Raw genomic sequence first — 19,317 nt, 5'->3', positions numbered from 1 at the left:
AGGGGATGATGTGTCAGTGGGTTTTTTTCGGCCATTTGGAGAAACATTAACACACTAACGCCCAGGGACGCACGTCCGGCAGCACTCACACTCATCTTGAAAAGCTGCAGCTCAAAGACACCATCAGTGAGAATGAGAGCCTATCATTAAACTGATGTTACACCCGCTGTATGTACGGTGACCTGTCTCACGTGATGACTGTAGATAGCAGGTTGGAAGTGCAGCTGTAGCAGCAGTAGCATGAATATGTGTGCAAAGACGGGACCTGTTTTTCCTGCGTGTTTGTGTGTTTGAGAGGGTGACTCACGCCTTGTCTATTAAGAGAATAGAGGGTGATCAGGTTGCTAGGCGATTAAGAGCTGCTATTGTCTGGAGGGACAATAGTGGCCCCCGAGTGTGTGCTCTCTCTTCTCTTTCGTTTTCTTTCACACACACACACACACACACACGCTATAAATGTACATTTTGTCTGACCCCTGGCTTAGAGCTAGGGCGGGGGAAAAAAAGGGTTGAAAGTGAGCAGGACTGGAAAAGAGAAGCATTATGGGAGACTGAGAAGAGAGAGAAGGGATTGAGGAGAGAGAATGAGAGAGAGAGGGGGAGAAGAAAAAGAGGAGGACTGGAAGAGGAGGAGTGAAAGCAGAGGGAGAGCAGTGGCATGAAAAAAAAAAGACCTGCAATCATTTGCCACATTGAAGGGAACAAATGTAGCTGGAGGCAGTGAGGGAGAGTGAGAGAGAGGGGGACAGGCAAAGAGAGGGAGGGAGAGAGAGAGAGAGAGAGAGAGAGAGAGAGAGAGAGAGAGAGAGAGAGAGAGACCTTGCATGGACATTGCACATTAGCACCATAGTGCTGTGTAGAGGAAGATCACACAGCAACTGACAGGTCTGTGGAAGGAGGAAAGGAGCTGGGAGTTTGGCACTGCCCTCTCTCCTCCTGCTCCCCTCTGTGTGTGTGTGTGTGTGTGTGTCTATGTGCCTAAACATACACACACGTACATACATACACACACAGACTCTCTCTATGTGCTTGTCAGTGTGCTGGACTCTCTGGGTGGGTAGGGAGCTGCGTTTTGTAGAAGGAGATGTTCGCTCCGAGGATGAGACAGCGTTTCTAACAGGATCTATTTGTGGACTGGAATAATACAGCAACACTGTGAAAGGGGACTTGAGCCCACCAGAACCAAACCCAATCAGCCATGGAGGGTCTGCTGTCTCCAATGAGGACGCGGGTAAGTGTACATGGGGGATTACAGAGCATCTAAACCACTGTTTCCTGCACAGTAATCCATCAGCAGTCTGACAGATAGGGAGGTAGCGGCTCTTGCAAGCCGCTGGAAATGAATCAGTGTGTGCATGCCACTGTAACTGTGGTGATGCTTGGACTCGAGCTGAGAAGTTTCCCGAGCTACCAGCGTTGCCAGGGGCGACAGGCAGAATGCTGAGCGGGTGTGAGGTCGCAGATAGTTTATACAAATGTTTAAGCATTGCAGAAAGCTGATGCAGTTTGCATGCAAGGTTTATGCTTCCCAATGTGTGTCCGTGTACAGATTAACAAGGGGCAGCTGTGAAAGAATGACTCAGTGTGTTTCAGTGCCTATCTCCCCTCAGTACAAACCCACTGGCCTTTTGATTTAGGATAGAAAGAAGAGGAGTGGAGAGGAGATGTACAAGGGAGGAACTGGCCTCAGTTTGTACAGTGAAATGGGTGAATGTCTGAAAGTGCCAATTCACTATTGTTCCTGTTCTAAAGACATTAACCTCTCTAGCAACCATGGGAGCTTTTAGGTTGGTGTCTCAGAGTACACTGTGCGTCTGTTTGCCAGTGAATGTCAGTATCTGTTTCATACGAGAAAGGCTAATTAAGTAGAAAATGGTGTGTGTATTCCTAACGGAACACGCTGCTTTTTGTCTCCATGTGACATCTAGCAGCAGTGAGCAGACAGTAACGGACCCTGAGAGGTGTCTGCCTCCCAGAGAGTTTAATCAAGCTGGGTTTTCGTGTTGGGAAAAAATAACTCTCAGTGAGAGTTATGTGCAATATGTTAGAGAGAGTAAGGTAAGCTCTGTGATGTGATGGTCTTATTAATATTCATAAAGGCATGATTGCATTTTGGGAAGGAGAGTGATTTTTAGAAGTTGTTTTTTACATTTAGAACCGCATTTCACATTGTCTGTGAAATATAGATCTAATTGTATACCAGCTTCGCAACCTTAAATTATATTCTTCTGGCATAATTATAGTTTCAGGGACCCTCCCCCTCTGTGTTATAGCACCACATTGCAAAGATCTATACAACCACACATAAATTCTTGACGCATCTTCTTCAAAACTATGCATAGAAAATGTGCATGTGCAATTTTATCATCCTTTGATCATACTCCCATGTAGAGGATTAGCTTTTAGCCTGTAGCGCCTCCCACGCTAACCTTGGCTTGTGAGGATACTGAAAGGGTTAAACCTGAAATGACCTGATGGTGCTGTCACACATGAGTACATCCATCTCCTCACCTCTCCTTCCTCACCTTTACAACTCGTCCTTATCTTCGTCATTACTTTGGCCCTCTTTCCCCCCCCTCATGCACAATGCGCCACACACTTTCTACCTTAAAGCCAAGAGTGCGTCTGTCTCTGTCTCACCTCCCTGCCCTGTTTGTCTGCCCACCTGCCTGCCTGTCTGTCTCTCTGTCTGTCTGCTCCTTGCTGTGCTTTGGCAGTTAATACGAGCGCTGTAATTGGTATTTGCAGATCGGCCCGTGATCTAAGCCAAAGAGAGGAGCGTTTGTGGGGCCGTTTGGAGATAGACTTGGCTTCAAAGACATGGCGCTGAATCAAGCCTGCTATATCTGTGCTGTCTGCCACCATGGCCAGATTTGCCCACCAGCATTTGGGAATCGTCCTCAATGGCTAAATGACTTTTGCATTTATCTTCATCAGCCACATTGAGCTTCACATGCCCCACAGTTGAAGTGCATATCTCAGTTTTGGCATCAAAGTCACTTTCATAGATGGAGGTGAATGAATCAGAGCAAAATGAGCCGGGGCAGGAGTCCCTCAAAGTTTGCACGGCATAATCTGGATTTAATGTGATTTTTCCACCCTGAGTGTTAAAGTGAGCAATCTATTAAAAATAACCTACTTTGATTTGAAATTAACTTTGCCCCATACTTTTACAAAGCAGAGATGAGAAATGTAAAAAAAGTGGGACAAACTCATGAAATGAAATAGTTGAAATGTGTTTTCCCATGTGAAGAGAGCAACATTGGGATGGTTATTAGTGACAGAACAGAAAAATCCCATAAAATGTATCTGCCCTGATAAAAGAGAGTAACCAGTTCTTCCATCAATAGCTTTAATATGTGTTCTGATTTTGTGAATGTAAAACCACAGCCAAATGTGTTTCTTACATGTCAAAGACTTAAAAGAGCCCAAAAATCAATTTCCTCTTGTCTTTGTAGGACACTGTTCCTTTAGGTCTTGCCTGGGGGATACAGAAAAGGTGACCTCAAGCTCAAGATAACACACACACGGAATAGCAATAGTCTGCTAAAAGCAGCAGTGCTCCTAATCCCCAGCTCACTAAACTGGGAAAATGGCATTCTGCTTTTTTCCCAGTTTGGACTTTAGTGAAGTTGTGCTCATATCTCCTCAAAGCTCCCTTTCCTCTGCTGCACTCTGTATCGCTCTTTCTCTCAGTTTCTTTATTTAGGATGACAGTAATGGGCAGTGAAGCAGGAAAATGAAATAAAATAAGCATCAGTGAGCTGTGCGTCAGTGTTGCCTTTTTTTGTGTAGTTGCATACGAAAAAACAGGTCAACACAAACACGCAGGAACAGACTGAGGATCCTGAAGGGATCTAAAGTAGACACTTAGTTATCTTCTCAAACTTTGCTTGCTAATTTCTGATTCTTTATCATCTCTCTTTATGTCCCTGTATTGTGATATGAATGTTGTTTTCACTTAATACTTTATTTGAACACCTAAATATTATTGGACACAATATCTACATCTCTTCTCTGCTCAACTGTGCACAAATTCCACTCCTTATCTTTTTGTTGCAAAAAGAGGAAGAGGAGGAATTCAGATAAGAACAGAAACACACTCTCACAGAATCTAAATCAGAAAGATCAAGTTCCCTGTTGGTATCCCCAGTTGTGTGTAATCTATGCATATAGGTCAGTAGAACAAGGAGTTCTAGCTTCTTCTGGAAGATGTGTTATATCGCTCATCTTGCACACATTATCAGTCAGCGTGTGTCCGTGTGTCTATCAGCTCTGCAGTCAGCTCCTCCTATGTTAGTGGATCAATAGGGAGTAGTTATCATGAGATTAACCCTGTCAATGCTCTATCAGTCGAATCAGAGAAACTCCACTGCTCTCACTCGCTCTCTGGTTACTCCGTCACTCTCTCAATCCTGTCATTTATCTGCTGGCTCGCCCTCCTTTTTCAGCACAGTGTCACCACCTCTCCAGTCTCTTTCTCTGTTGAGGTCATGCGTGTGTCCAGCTGCCCCTGACAGATGGAGCCATTACAGGAGAGGCTTGGGGCTTGGTCACATATGCACCCTCAACCACGTCCACATATTTATTTTAGAAAAGAATGGCAATTCACCAACACACACATATCCACACCTCTTCTGTGTTGTTGCTTTGGCTTCACTGAATCGCATGCAAAAATCACCCTGAATCATCCTCCCTCCTAAAATCCCCACAAGCCCTAGGTACCAAATGTTGCCATTTCCCCCACCCCCTGCCCCCTTCTGTTCTCCTTTCCGTTTTTCCTTTCCTCCTTCTTCCTCCCATCCGTCCACCTGGTTCATTAGCGGGCAGGCGGCTGTCAGGTAGTTGAGGTCAGGTTGGTACAGAGGAAAGGACATAGCAGCCAAAAGGGAAGCAACTAGACCCTTGTCCCTAAAGCTGACCGCCTAGCTGCATGGATGAAAATAATTAGGAGAGAAAGGCAGTACTAGAGGGGTTTGGACTTGCAGAGAAAGGTGGGACCGCCTTTGGCAATCACTCAGGCACACACACACACACACAAACACACTTTCATGCACAAGGCACACACATTCAATGCACAGCAGGTTGGCAGGCAGCGTTAAAAGGCCTAAGTAAGCAGGGTTGTCTGGTGGCTGGAACCACATGGGGCACATGGAAACACACACACACACACACACACACACACACACACACACACACACACACACACACATGCACTCGCTCACTGGATGCAGAGCCCCATCTCCCAGCTGTCACCTTATCCTATCAAGTGCACTGCCAAGGGTGGTTCCTATTAGAGACTGGGCCCTGATAGATTTTAAGTAGCAACATATTGTGATTAACTGAAACTGGATACATTGTCACCCAGCTGTTTATGAAGAAAGCCTTTATTTTTTTAGGTATATTTCATTAGATTTTTCATAATTGAAGGTCCTGTGAGGAATTGTCTCACGCCATTTACAAGAAGGATATTCAAAAGCTGAAAACGCAAACTTATGAAACCTGTTTCCAGAGTGAAATCCTTCAAAAATGCCACCTCTTGTGTTCCTTTCTTAACCATAGACTGTATAAAGAGTTATTCTAGCACTTCATTTACAGTCTATGGTCCTAACAAGGCCTCAGTTTGTGCCCCCTGTGGACAAAGATGTATTTATCCCTTTGCATGTTCACTGTACATGTAGTGTTTTTTAAAGTGCTGTCAAAGCTAACGCGTTAATAACACGTAAACACAAATTCCTCTTAACGCCACTATTTATTTGATGTGCGATAAATGCACACACGTTCTGTGATCTTTAATATAGTCTATGGCTGTTTTCGAAACCGCCTACTATACTAGCAGTACGTACTGATTTCGCCAAAATTCAGTATGTAGTGAGTAGTAAGTGAACAAGAGCAAAATCTGCAGTATGCCAAAAATCCCAGGATGTCTACTGATTCGGGAAAAATTCACAGTATGCATCAGATCAGTCTGCCTCGCGTACTGTTTCCCACAATGCACATCGCTCGTTCCGCTTTTTCTTTTCTCTTCTTTTTTTGAAGTAGGGAACTCCGTTTTTAGGTGCTGTGAAAATTATTAAATTCCATATAAGCCACTTCCTAACTTTTTAAATCATAAGTGATGCTAAAGAAGCGGTTTCTCTATCAGCTTGGCCGTTGTTTACTTCCACTTTCCGAAACTGGAAATTCAGTGATGTCTGGCCCAGCCATAGACTATATAAATAATGGATGTAGTATCCGTGATGTCACCCATCTGTTCCTGAGTGCTGTTTTGAAGCCAATCGACGGCGGCAGCCATATTGGAAATGTGGAACTCAACCAGGCAGAGTGTGACGTAAAGGGGTGGAGTTTGAGCCTCCTAGCAACAGCTATGTGTTCCCGTCCGGGAGTCAAGTCAGTCATGTCCTTATTTGGGCAGAAACTCGTAATCTTAATATCTTCTGAACCGTCATGTTTGAAAAAAAATTCCCCCCCGTACAGTGTGTGCCGATAGAGAAATTAGCTACGAAGAGCCAAGCTGTTTTATTAACCACGCTGTAAACATGTTTATTAATGCTGCAAAGATCATCTTTTTTTTTAAATTGGTGTCTATGTGGTTTCCGGTGTTTCTACAGCCAGCCTCAAGCGGATTCTTGATGAATTGCAGTTTATAACACTTCCATGCATGAAGCATGGGCTTCATATTTTGAGACTGGAGGTTGCAGCTTGGGCCCCGCGTACTGCAACACAGATCGAACAGAACAGTCATACTTCAAACGAAATTCAAACACAGTATGTAGTAATCAGTACCACCTACTACATTAATAGAAGTATGTAGCAGGCCATTTCGAAATCGGCCAATGTTTGTAACTGTCAGTCAGGTGATATAACTGCAGTACCACATAGCGCCACTAGGTGGAGCTTCCTCTCTGTGTTGTGCATAGAGACTCCATAGGCCACTCTGACCGAGAGAGGACGGAAGTTGATGCAGATAATGCCGATGCTCTATACTGCTCATGTATGAGTAGTGGATACATACTTATAGCGCCGTGAAGATCTGGTATTGTTTGGCTGATGTTAAATTCTGTTGAAAAGACTACCTTGTGGTAATCCCCACACTGTTGGATGGCTAGCAGAAACAAACCTCCTTGAGCAGAAATGGATAAAGAAACGAGTCTTTTGAATGGTAAGTCCATCTACAAAGCCCTGTCAGGTGTTTCTCTTCAGAAGACTAAAGTGTTATACTTACTGTCGATGCGAACTGAGTTTCCACCTGCTAGCCGAGCTAACAGCTGATGCTCCCGGCGGACTGAGCTAACAGCTGATGCAGAGCCCCTCCTCCCCTTACTGGCGCCCCTGATGCAGTCTATAGGCCCACAGCATGGCCTTAATTTCCCATGTGAGGTGAGACACAATTACACTGTGTGAGATTATTTGCTTGAAGTGTTAAGGATGCAGGGAATGATCTTTGAGTGATGGAAAATGTTACTGACCAATGTAGGCTACTTCTACAATGTATCTGTTGTTATGATGTATTGGCTTCTTAAAGAAACAGGGGATGATAAGTAGAGTTGGAGGTTGGACATCACAGTGTGTTAGTATCACTTAGTAATAGTACACTGTGGCATATATGCCCATCAGTTGTTGCTTGTTAGGCTTGAGTTTGCCATGCTGTTTCAAGTTAATTTGTTTGATCACTCGGTACCTTTGAGGTTATTCTGGGCAAAATATTTGACAGTGTTTCTCATTGTTATGCATTGTTGCAAAATGAATGATACAAATACATTTGTATAAAGAAAGCATATTTGTTAGCTGCCATGTTGCGAAGAGTATTAAAAACTTCCTGTAAATCCCTGTAAATTACATCGACAACAATTTATAAATGCATGACTAATTTGCGAGTAATCTTGAGTTGATTGTGGAAAATCATCAGAATTAAAAGTCATTTAATAATCTGTAGTTTGACAGCCCTAGTTTTTTATTTTTTATTTTTTATTTTTTTACAAAAATCCCCTCATCTTCTTTCTCCTAATGACCTAAAGTATAGCTCACTGTTAATATTTGATGTGGAACATATTTACAAAGACTGTTTCCTCAGTGTGCTGTCAATAACTTTGATTAGCCCCTTTCATGCTTGTTCAAGATGCAATACACACCTGTAACATCTCACTATCTACACAAATGTCCCAGAAATTTGATGGTGGAACCAATCCATTCTAGTGCGGGCATTTCATATGTATGAAATGCAATTAATTTGTATGTGTCACATGTCAATTGGAACCCAGATCTGTTCATTGATGACACACAGTGACAGAAGTGTAGCTTTACTTTGTTCCTTTACTTTATAAGATGAGATCAGTGGGGTGCCATGCAGAGAGAGAGCTCCTCCCACTGTTTCTTGTTTGAAGCTTTATTTTCTCTGCTGAACATCTCCGCTTTTCTGGTTTGAAAATGTAGTGCATGTCAGCCCTAAGTCATCTCTGATCTTGTCTGTGTAAGTGTGTGTGTTTTAGCATAGGTGTGTGTGTGTGTGTGTGTGTGTGTGTGTGTGTGTGTGTGTGTGTGTGTATGTGCACACGTGAGCCCTGCTGTGTCAAGCATGTCAAACTCTCTCTTGTCCCCTTGAAGAGACCCAACCGATGAGATCAATCAGAGCGCAATTGAGCGACCTGAGAAGCAAACCAGTGATGCACTTAATGTTAGGCGTTGCCATGGAAACACAGGGTGCAGATTTTCCACTTCATTGGCTGCCATCAGGCTACAGGCATTTTTCAAATTATATCCAGGAAAGGCAATTGAAAGATGGGAGGGAAAATTAGTGGAGTGTTGGCAAAGACAGTTAAAAGACGCAGCGAGAGTCAGAAGTATGTAAATGAGGAATTTACTGTAACACCGTTCTTCAATTAAACGCATATGTGTTTGTGTGTCGCTGTTAAAATCATGCACTTTAGATTAAAGAGCCTGCAGCAGTGCTATTATGAATATTGACTTTATCTGTGTAATTGCATAGAATGGATAGTCCCGGAGTTGTTTCCTTGTACCGCTTTTAGCCTTCGAGGAATCAGAATGGCAATTACACCTTTCCCTATTGGATTATAATCACACACACACACACACACATTCACACGGACGCATAGAGTCAGAGCCACCCTTGATGAACGAGCAGAGGAATGGTGTTGTCACCTCTGCAACAAAGGGTGACCCTGCACTGAACAGGTATCATTCATCAAACTATCATTACATCTGCATCGCATAAATACTCACATACGCACACTCACACAGGATAAGAGGTTCTGTTCTCCTCTCACCTCATTACCTATTAATTCGTTATCTTCTTAAGTGAGGCATTTCCTCAACTCCTCACACTGCCGTTTCCACTTCAACTCCACTAGAGACCCGCCCTTTTTTCCCTCTTCTAAGCCATCTTACCTCCATCCTTACCATAGACTGTATAAAATATGGACGTAGTAACCGTGACGTCAGCCATCTGTTTTTGAAGCGATGTTTTGAGCAAGCGGCAACCTCTAAAAATGAGTCCACTGGGAAGTGCTAAAAACTGCAGTTCATTGAGGCGCTGCTTGAGGCTGGCTCTGGAAGTACCGGAAACCGCATACACACCAATTCAAAAAAGACGATCTTTACAGCAGAAATAAACATGTTTACAGCCTGGTACAAAAGACGAGTGTAATCTGGATAGCTCATTTCTCAATCGGCATACACTGTACAGGGGGGTGAATTTTTTTCTAACGCAGCAATTTCGAAGAATATATTTAGATTACGAGTCTTCCAATGAGAGGCACAGCTGACTTGATTGACAGGCAGCAACACTGTAGTTGTTGGCTAGGAGGCTCAAAGCTTGCCTCTTTACGTCACAATAGCTCGACAGCAGCAATATGGCTGCCACCAACGATTGGCCTCAAAACAGCTCTCCAGAAACAGATGGGTGACGTCACGGATACTACGTCCATATTTTATACAGTCTATGGTTTTGAGGCCAATCGTCGGCGGCAGCCATATTGCTGCTGTTGAGTGATTGTGATGTAAAGAGGCGGGCTTTGAGCCTCCTTGCCAACAGCTACAGTGTTCCCGCCTGTCAATCAAGTCAGCTGTGCCTCTCATTGGAAGACTTGTATCTCAATATCTTCGGAATTGCAGCGTTAGAAAAAAATTAACCCCCCCTACAGTGTGTGCTGATCGAGAAATTAGCTATCCAGACTACACTCTTCTTTTGTACCAGGCTGTAAACATGTTTATTTCTGCTGTAAAGATCGGCTTTTTTGAATTGGTGTGTATGTGGTTTCCGGTACTTCCGGAGCCAGCCTCAAACAGATCCTTGATGAACTGCAGTTTTTAGCACTTCCGCATTGGACTCATATTTTTAGACCGGAGGTTGCCGCTTGATCCTTACACACCATCCCCTGGGCTCTAAACTGTGACCTTTTAACATGAGCACAGAGGAAGCCAGCGATAGTCAGTGGCAGGATTTGATTGGCTCAGAGAGTAGTGGACTGGTGTCAATACAGTCCTAAAGGAAGGAGAGAGAAAGAGAGGAACTAGATTACAGAGATAAGAGAACAGCATGTAGTGTTCAGACTTATTTCCACAGCGCTAAGGGCATCCATTCAACAGAAAAAGACTGCATAAAACAACCCAACACTTAGTTATCACAGTTGATCTCCAGCAGTGACTGTGCTGTTCCAGCTCTGACCTCTTCACATGCACTGAGGGATGCTGGCTGTATTACAATTACAGATTCAGCCCGAAGTGCTGGTTAGTGCATGGAAGAATCACTCCCCCTCTAATGCAAGGACTCAGGTTTAATCCCTGGCTTCAGTGTTTCTTGCTTCTGGCCCTGGTACCCCCTTTGAGTTTAATTGGCAAAGTCGCGTGTAACAGACTCAAAGGATCATACTTGCAAAGCACTGAGAACTACTACTGGTTTGCTGCAGCATCCATGCGGAATGACTCGCACGTCTATATGCTTCCCATTGCATATTTGAAATGCAACATTCAAACCTGATTCCAATGGACATCATTCCCTTTAGAGTTATTAGGAAAACAGCCATCCAGAAATTGTGAGAGGAAAACATCTACTTGAAAAAAAACAAAAACTCTAATTTTTGTCTCAAACTGGTGACTCTAAAAGAAGTAAATCAACTCTGAATAAGATAAAGCAATACAGAATTGCACAGATTCTACATTTGTACATTTTATGCACTGGTGCGTTAATTTGTGATTGACATACATGACTGCACAAGGAGACAAAGATGTTGAACACATCCACGTGCAGATACAGATGCATAGACAAAAGCACAACGCTGGTCGATTTGCATGCTTCATAACACCTGCTCCATATGTGCATGGCTCCAGATGTATGGACTCTATGTATGTACTGCTGCCACCAGACAGACATATTGATGCTAGCCTGTCAAGATCCCAGAGGCAAGGCGAGGCGAGGGCTGAGGCAGGTTTAGAGCTTCTGGAAGGAAGGAAGGAAGAAAGGATGGATGGACAGATGGGTAGAAAAAACGGAGTGATAGAAGACGGTGATGATGAAGGGCCCCTGGACGAAGGAGGGCTGAAATGTTCAGAGTGGGAAATAGGTTGTGGACTGGAGGAGGGGTGATCTTTACAGGCTCTCTTGATTTTCAGCTCCTGATTTCTGAAGCAGTAGTCCGTGACGCCGCAGACACTTTGCCAATCCCATCCGGCTTCACTGACCTTATTCGTTTGTCTCGGTGGGGGAAGGCAGCAAGGGGAAATATGCTTTAAATAAATGTGTCCTCTCGAAATGGTTCTACTTTTAAGGCATTGCTTCTAAAGAGTGTGTCTGTTTGAGTGCCCACATCTTCATCCCTAGAGTGTAGACAGCACTACATGTTTTCTTGGATCCTGTTTGTCTGTTTTTCTCCTCGTGCTGTTTATGAAGACTGTGCAGCGGTTGCCAGGTATCTTACCCCCCCCCCCATCTTCATTTACGCTGAATTAAACCCAAATTTGAAATCAAGGTTGCCAGATTGATGCACATCTATCCTCTGAGGAATACTTACATCATCCTAAGTGTACCGCTGACCCTCTCTGCTCTCATTACTGCTTGTTAGAACGATTAAATGTGACGTGTGTCAGATTTATAACTCACCCCTGTGTGTGTTTGAGTGTGTGCACAATGTGTTTGTGTTTCTTTCAGTCTGAACAGATGTGAGCATCTGCCATTGCAGTTAAGGCCATTAATACATGTCTAGAGGTGTTTGTATGTGGATGTGTCTACTTTTCGGGAACAGCTGTTGTTGTTTGCAGTGCGTTTTGTTAGTGCATGCACGTTTTGCAAGTTGTCTGCCATACCTGATGTTAAATATACATGTGCATTTATGAGACAGAGGAAGTCAATGAGGGAGCCTCTTCTCATTTGGGAACGTCTGGATCCAGAGCTTCCTGATATGGTTGGCTGGAGTTCCGATGTTAACATCATCGCATTCAATACAAACTGAAAACACAGCAACGAGTCACAACAACAGCATCTGGTAAAATCTGATCAAAAATTCACTACATGCACTGCTTCAGTCAAATGTTATAGATAAGTGTTTATTTTCCTCCTCATAGATTCCTCCAAAATCTAAAACTGTTTTCAGCTTACACTCCAGTTTGTTTGTCCTCCTTGAAAGGATGCATTTTAAGCTACATGTCAACACTTGTGCAGGTGTTGAACAAAACTCAGGACATGGCCTTATCTTACATAAAAGATTGAAAATCATTCAATGGTAGCTGACCCCTTTCATTAAGTACACCATTAATCTTGCATGAAAGGTTGCCAAACAAGTCACAAAGTGGGTGCAGTTTGTCATAGAGTGATTATTATGTAATTACAGACCTGAATGGAAGCAGCATCAAAATAATAGAGCAACATTTTAAACCACAGAGTTACTTTTTGTTCTGTAGGCGATTGCTGTTTCCCAGGAAAACTGATCCAGTTCTGTGGTAAAGAATGTGTTAGTGTTGTCTCTGCATGTGTGCACCTGTTTATCAACTGTATGATTTGGCACTATGATTGAGCTTTATGACTCTGCACACATATGTCCTTTCTCTCTTGGCTGCATTGATGCTGTGGTTACTCTCCTCCAAGTCTCCTTCCTTTGCTCCTTGTAGTTCAAACACCTCTACCTTCTTCCTGGAGCTCTCCAACAGCCCACTGCGCTTCATGCTCTGACCACCAGAGTGTGCTGTGTGATGGGATTCCCCTCATTTGGCCTAAGGCTTCCTCCTAAATCCTGAGCTCCCGCACTTGAAAGTCGAATTTAGTTGTGTTTGCTGAAAAAGAACAAGCCCTCTCAGTGTAATATTTGAAGTAGTGTCTGCACTTCTTCCTGTGGGCCCTTCTGTAAAGTGAAGGGAATCTCTCCACTGCAGAAAGTAAGCACCAGTGACAAAAACTCCTTGACTTCCTTAAGATTCTCAGCTGCTAGGAGCAACCAGCCTTCTCCCTGTTGTGTCCTTGCTGATGTATGGAGCTAATAAGCAGATACCTTCAGCTCTAATGAACGGCGGTTTGCTGCCCTGCTGTTGTCGTGTGTGTCTGTGTGTGTGTGTGTGTGTGTGTGTGTGTGTGTGTGTGTGTGTGTGTGTGTGAGAGAGCGCTGGCCATTTGGCCCCGATAAACACTGAGCATCGTTGAAGGACCCCACAGTTCCTCTCATCCTTCATCACAGCTTTCTCTCAGACACACAGGCTCGTGGAGGGGACCAGGTGTGGCAGTGTGTGCGCGAGGTGAGCAGGGATCTGTTATGTGTATAATTAATGACCTCATCCTGCTCCTCCTGCTGTCCATGGAGGAGACGAGGAGCAGACAAAAGACAAAAGAGCAAGAAAAATCAAAAGAGAGAGAAAATGACAAGAAGGGGAAAGGGGATGACAGAGAAGGACAAAGGGACTGAAGGAGGGAAGCATATGTTAAAGGCTACACTTGATAAATAATGAGGTTTGACGGTGACCGAGTGGCCATCCCATTACCCCTGCTGGCTATTTGAGGGGCACTTACAAAGGATGTTACCCCCCCAGACACATAGACACACACAGACACACACACACACACACACACACACACACACACCACACACACACACACACACACACACTCTCTGTCTCGGCACAATCGATCGTACCCCTTTTCTTTAGTTCTACATTTGTACATTTGTCATTCGCCCAGTCTTCTCATCCCTTCCCTTTTTTATTAGAAATAGAAGCCGCCATGGGGTTGATGGTAGCTGAATGTAAATTAGGGACAGGACTTCAGCATGCAGGTACACCTGGGTCAGATCAAGCCCCCCCCCTGTCAATGATTATATTTTACAGACTGGTGTGGAGGTGACGAGGTGTAGCACAGACAAAGGCAAGAGGAGGGTGGGAGGTGACTGGTCTGTCTGGCAGGGGACCCTCTGGCTGTGAAGGTTGTGATCCCTTGTTATTTGTCTGGGCTGTCTCTCTTTAACTCCCTTATTCAGTCCATCCATTCAGGAGTTACTAACCTTAATGTCTGCCTGTAAAACATGCAGAAAACCTTAATGTCATCACTTTAAAACCATACATAGACAAAACTGCACAGCTATAATTCTACACTTTACACCCACAATAATGAGCAGGATGGCCTGGAGTGATGTCACGGGGGTGGAGACAAGCTTCTCAAATTACGTCTCTCCTTCCCTGAACCCCCAGAGGGCTCTCCTCCTCCTCCTCCTCCTCCTCCTGTGCACGTTAACAAAGACAATCTGCCTGAGTCATTTGGCCAGTGTTAGCACTGGTTTGCGGGGAAGCACAGGTTCTAGTGCACCTGTCAGAGGTGGGGGCCCCATCTGCACCATAACTAGCAGCTTAGTCCCGTGCCTGCAGCAAGAGGAGGAGGAGCTGGCACAGTCTGGCTTGGGTTACTCCACTCCTGGGGAAGATGCATGAGTGTGTGTTGTTGATTATAGAATGAGTAGGTCATTTTGGCTCATTATAAGAACAAGGATATGTAAGAATGTGCACAGGTGCATCCCATTTGTATTTTGTTTGTTATTTTGTGGCTTGCATGCCTGAGGGATCGGAATGATTCATTGTCTATAAAGAGTTGTGTCGTTACGAGGGACTGAGAGGTTTACGAGGGTTATAAGCACAGCTGCATCCTGCGTGTTGACAAATGAGTCTGAGGAATGAGAAGTGTTTGTCCTGAGTGTGAGGAGCACAGGAAGACTTATAGGAGGTTGTGGGTTCTTTTTGTGGTTTGCGGTAGTCCTGAAACAAAAAGTTATTGCATCATCAGCAAATTGATTGATACTTTCTATTTTCTTTTAAATAGAAAAAATCTATTTAGCTTTCATTGATTGGAGATTCTTCAATAATGTTGTTTTTTGTTGTTATTTATAGCAGAGGTTCCCAAACTTTTCTGCCCACGACCCCAAAAAATAGGTGCGAAAGACTCGCGACCCCCACTGTCCCTCAAAGTGATCTAATGGGGCTTCATTTAGCTGGTCTGCAGAATGTGGCTGTGTTTCCTGTGCCGTTATGAATTAACCTACTGCTACTGATGATTTTGATGATTAACTGTTCACTAACTCTAAACTTAGGAGTCATCTGGCAACAAAGAAAGGAAAAAACTCATTACATTTTCTTTTTTCAAGGTTTTTATTTCAAGTTTAGCTACTGTTTTTGTTGATATTATTTGCTATTATGGGTAAAATGTACAATTTTTAACATTCTGGAAGACATCTCACGACCCCCCATTTGTGTTTCCCCCCCAAGGGGTCCCAACCCACACTGATTTATAGTATAAAGTAGCTTTGATCTTTAAATGAGTGAGTGACTTGATGCTATGGCTACTCGGTCCATGGGTAACAGACATTTTAACTATTTGTGATTTTTTATAAACACTTGTTGTTTGGCAAAAATGTTTTTAAAAAAGAAACCAAAAAAAAATTATAAGAAATAACAGCACTGCCGATATTGTACCCCGAAATCTGAGCCTCATCAACCAAGTCAATGCCGAATTTATGGGACATTCACACATTACAATTTCTTTGCCCTCTTTAAAAAAGCACAAAGGCATACATTCGAACATGCAAACCTATGTTCCCCCTTTTTCCCAGTATCCATGTGTTGTCCCAGGACAGAGTGATCATGTATAACCCATTTTCCCTCATGATCCGGCCTGTAAAGATTAAATATGTAGCCGTATCATCAAACATTTAATGCTCACGCTTCTACAAATCGGATTCTTAATCGTGTGTAGACTTTGGGGACGGGGACTCACGTGCATGTTTTGATCCTAAGTTGATGTGAATGTACTGTTTGCACGCTGGAGTAGTTCAGGAAAGTCATGACTACTTGCAGGCAGACAGCCTGCTTCCCAGAGTGTTAATTGTTAAATCAGTGTTAGGTAAACAATGTTTTCTTATCCACTTAGTGGTGTTGGTGGGTACGTGCGTGTCTATCTGTGTCTATTTCTGTGCATGTTGTAGGCTGGGAAGCCTCCTCAGCACTAGGTAAAGTGGGCTAAGTTTACTGGGGCAGAAAATGCTTGAGCGTGACTCAATCCAGCGCCTTCATACAACCAGCCTCTGAAATATGCCTCTGTCGCATTCTGTCTGCTCAGTGCCTCTTAGAAACATACTCACTCAGTGTCGAGAGGCTTGTATGTAGGGCAGGGACGACAGAAACAAATACTCTGACCAAGATACAAAAGGTAGAAGGTGTGTAAACTTGTTCCAGGAATGGCTGTTGAACCCCCCTGCACATCAGATATTCTTCTCTTTGTCAGTGCGGGTGTTGTGGTTCAAATGTGCCTTGCTTTTTCAGAGTATGAGTACGTTTTGCTTAAACCCAAGGTGACTTTAGTGCAGGAGGAATGACAAAAGATAGTGGAGTGCACCTGCCTCTCTCTCTCTCTCCCTCTCTCTCTCTCTCCCCTATCTCTCTCTATCTCTCCTTTCTAAAAAGCCACACTCACACAACCACACACACTCAGCTGTGCAGAGAGACACACAAATAACAGAGAGCCATTCACTGTAATGTGGTATGACAGATTTGGGGTGCGGAATGACACAGCAAAATTCTGATTATTAACAGTGCTGCAGAGAATGACTTGGCAGAATCCCTTTCATCTACACTTTATCCCCTGAGGGAGGAAAAAAGACATTAATTTAGACATAAAAGAGGAAAAGATAGATAAAAGGAAAGATAAAATTACCTGCTGATTACAATGCATAAAAATTTGTTAATAGAAATAACAATATTAATTGTGGTGGACACAGAAAATGTCCCAGAAGGATAGAAACAAACACACAGTGAGACAAGGAGTGATGTTAGGTTGTTTCTCCAGACAAAGATTAAGTGCAGAGTGTATCTCAGACTAGCAGACTTTAACACCTTCACGTCCGGCGTATGTGAACTGGCAGTAAACCCTTTAAACAGTTAGCGGCAAACAGGTGCGTAAGCTGCTTTATCTACATGTCTGGAATAGACACTATTTTTGAATCTGCGAGTGTGTGCTCCCAAACCTCAGTTTGATTAGCGCATATCCCTATTTTCCACGCCAGGTGGATATCACAATCAATCTGTCTCACACAGACACACACAGTCTGTACTCTCTCTAGCTCAATATTAGAATAACCGAACAAAACTGTACTCAGAGCCTTTGCGATGATGCAGAATTGGAGAGGAATTTTGCCATGATCAGTCTGAGCTGCTGCGATAGCCACCAACACGCTGGGGTTCTTCCTGCTTACTGGATCAGTGGGATTGTTGACTTCCACGAGGGGGGAGGAGAAAAATGGAAAAACTTGGCGGACCTCGGTACGCTTCATCAGAAGGTATTGTGAAGTGTGGTGAAGATGATTTTTAGATAATGCTTGTTGATGCAACAGGACTGTTTTTATGTCGATATAGATACTTTTTGGTTGCCTTTTAAATTTGTCAGTGTTGTATTATATGTTTTGTATGAGTATCTTTGACTCTTTTAAATATTTTTTCAGAAATCTGAATTATCATGAGCGTTTACAAAGGGCTTTTGTCAATTCCACCTAAAGTTTTAGTAAATCTGTGCAAAGACAAGGAGCTGTAGGCAGTTCAAACACCACCTTTTATCTAAATCACACAACAACATATTTGTTGTGTATGTATTTAAAACTACAAGTGTGTATGAGTACAACGTGTCTTGTTTTTGTGTAGAATTCAAAAAGTGTTACAGATATGTAGCTCTATCTGAGATGGCTGTTGTGACAATTGCACTAATGTTTTGCACTACTACATTAACTGGCTTTCCCACACATGTACTAACACTGGATTACACACCAAAATCTGGGTGTTAACCCTATCAGTACCTAGGTGTCACAGTGGGACAGGGACATACTGTCCTGTGCTGCGTCTCTGTCGGGGGCTAAGCTCCTCACTAATGATGACCGTCAGTCTAGTTCGGTTACCTGCCGCTCTCAACTCCCTCCACTGCACTCGGTCTCCACGTGCCACCTGCTTCACAAGTCTTAGTGGCCATATACTGTCCATCTCCACCCTGCTGCAGGATATTTATAATGCATGAGCGGCATGCAGATGAGAATTAGAGGGATATTTCTGAGTTATTAATGGGGGTGTTACATATTCACAGCAGGCAGCATTACAACTGAGACAGGAAAGTCTCCTGAGGGCAACAAACGACTGATGAGTCCATGCACTTTGTCTTTGACACCCAGTGATGGGTTGCATGCATACACATACGTGTGTGTGTGTTTCTGTGTGGCACAGAATCATAGCTGTGCAAAAGACTCAGTCACACTCCACTGCTCCTTTCCACACAGTTGATGGGCGGAGTGATGAGTGGCTCATGCTGTGGACCTCACTCCCAGGAGAGGTCAGAGGGCAAAGGTCAATGTCACTATGTATCTGTATGGCTCAGGAGGAGTACAGGGGGTGGAGATTGAGATGGATGTCTCTGAGACATGGTGAGGCTGAGATAGAACTTTGCAGGAGAAAGGAGGAAGAGAGAAGATGCAAGTATGATGAACACCCCTAGTATTTACAAGTGTGTAAGTGCAGTTTGTGAGTCCAAAAATCCTGACAGACACATTTTCCCTTATCTCTAATACACTTGAAATTACCTTCCTCCGCCTAAGAAATATTTTAATGTATGTGGGAACCTGATTTTTTTCTGTACCTTTTTATCATGTCTGCTTTTTACGAAGAGCTCATGACATTGTCCTAACAACCCGATTGATAGTCTTGACTTGCTCTTTCCCAAATGCAGGACAAATCAGGACATTTCTACTCAGAAAGATTGTAAATGAATATGCAGCTGATGTATACACCACCAGAGTATTAAGA

General features: G+C 43.6%; 1 protein-coding gene across 3 annotated transcripts in view; it reads left to right on the top strand.

Annotated features, from left to right (window-relative positions):
- Nucleotides 1-682: 682 nt before the first annotated feature.
- frmd4a (FERM domain containing 4A) overlaps nt 683-19,317 on the top strand; it is a 99,892-nt gene continuing 81,257 nt past the window's right edge. Inside the window, exon 1 of one of the 3 annotated variants that reach the window (XM_034685534.1) lies at nt 683-1,231. In XM_034685534.1, coding sequence (XP_034541425.1) covers nt 1,199-1,231 — 33 coding nt within the window. In that variant the 5' untranslated portion in view covers nt 683-1,198. Of the gene's footprint in view, nt 1,232-6,907; nt 7,163-19,317 lie in introns of those variants that run through there. The other 2 variants (XM_034685535.1, XM_034685539.1) reach the window with 2 other exon arrangements.

Source organism: Notolabrus celidotus, chromosome 6 (genome assembly GCF_009762535.1).
Source record: "Notolabrus celidotus isolate fNotCel1 chromosome 6, fNotCel1.pri, whole genome shotgun sequence".
Lineage (NCBI taxonomy): Eukaryota > Metazoa > Chordata > Actinopteri > Labriformes > Labridae > Notolabrus > Notolabrus celidotus.
The sequence above is the reverse complement of the archived record's forward strand: the minus strand, read 5'-3'. Positions and strand labels throughout refer to the sequence as shown.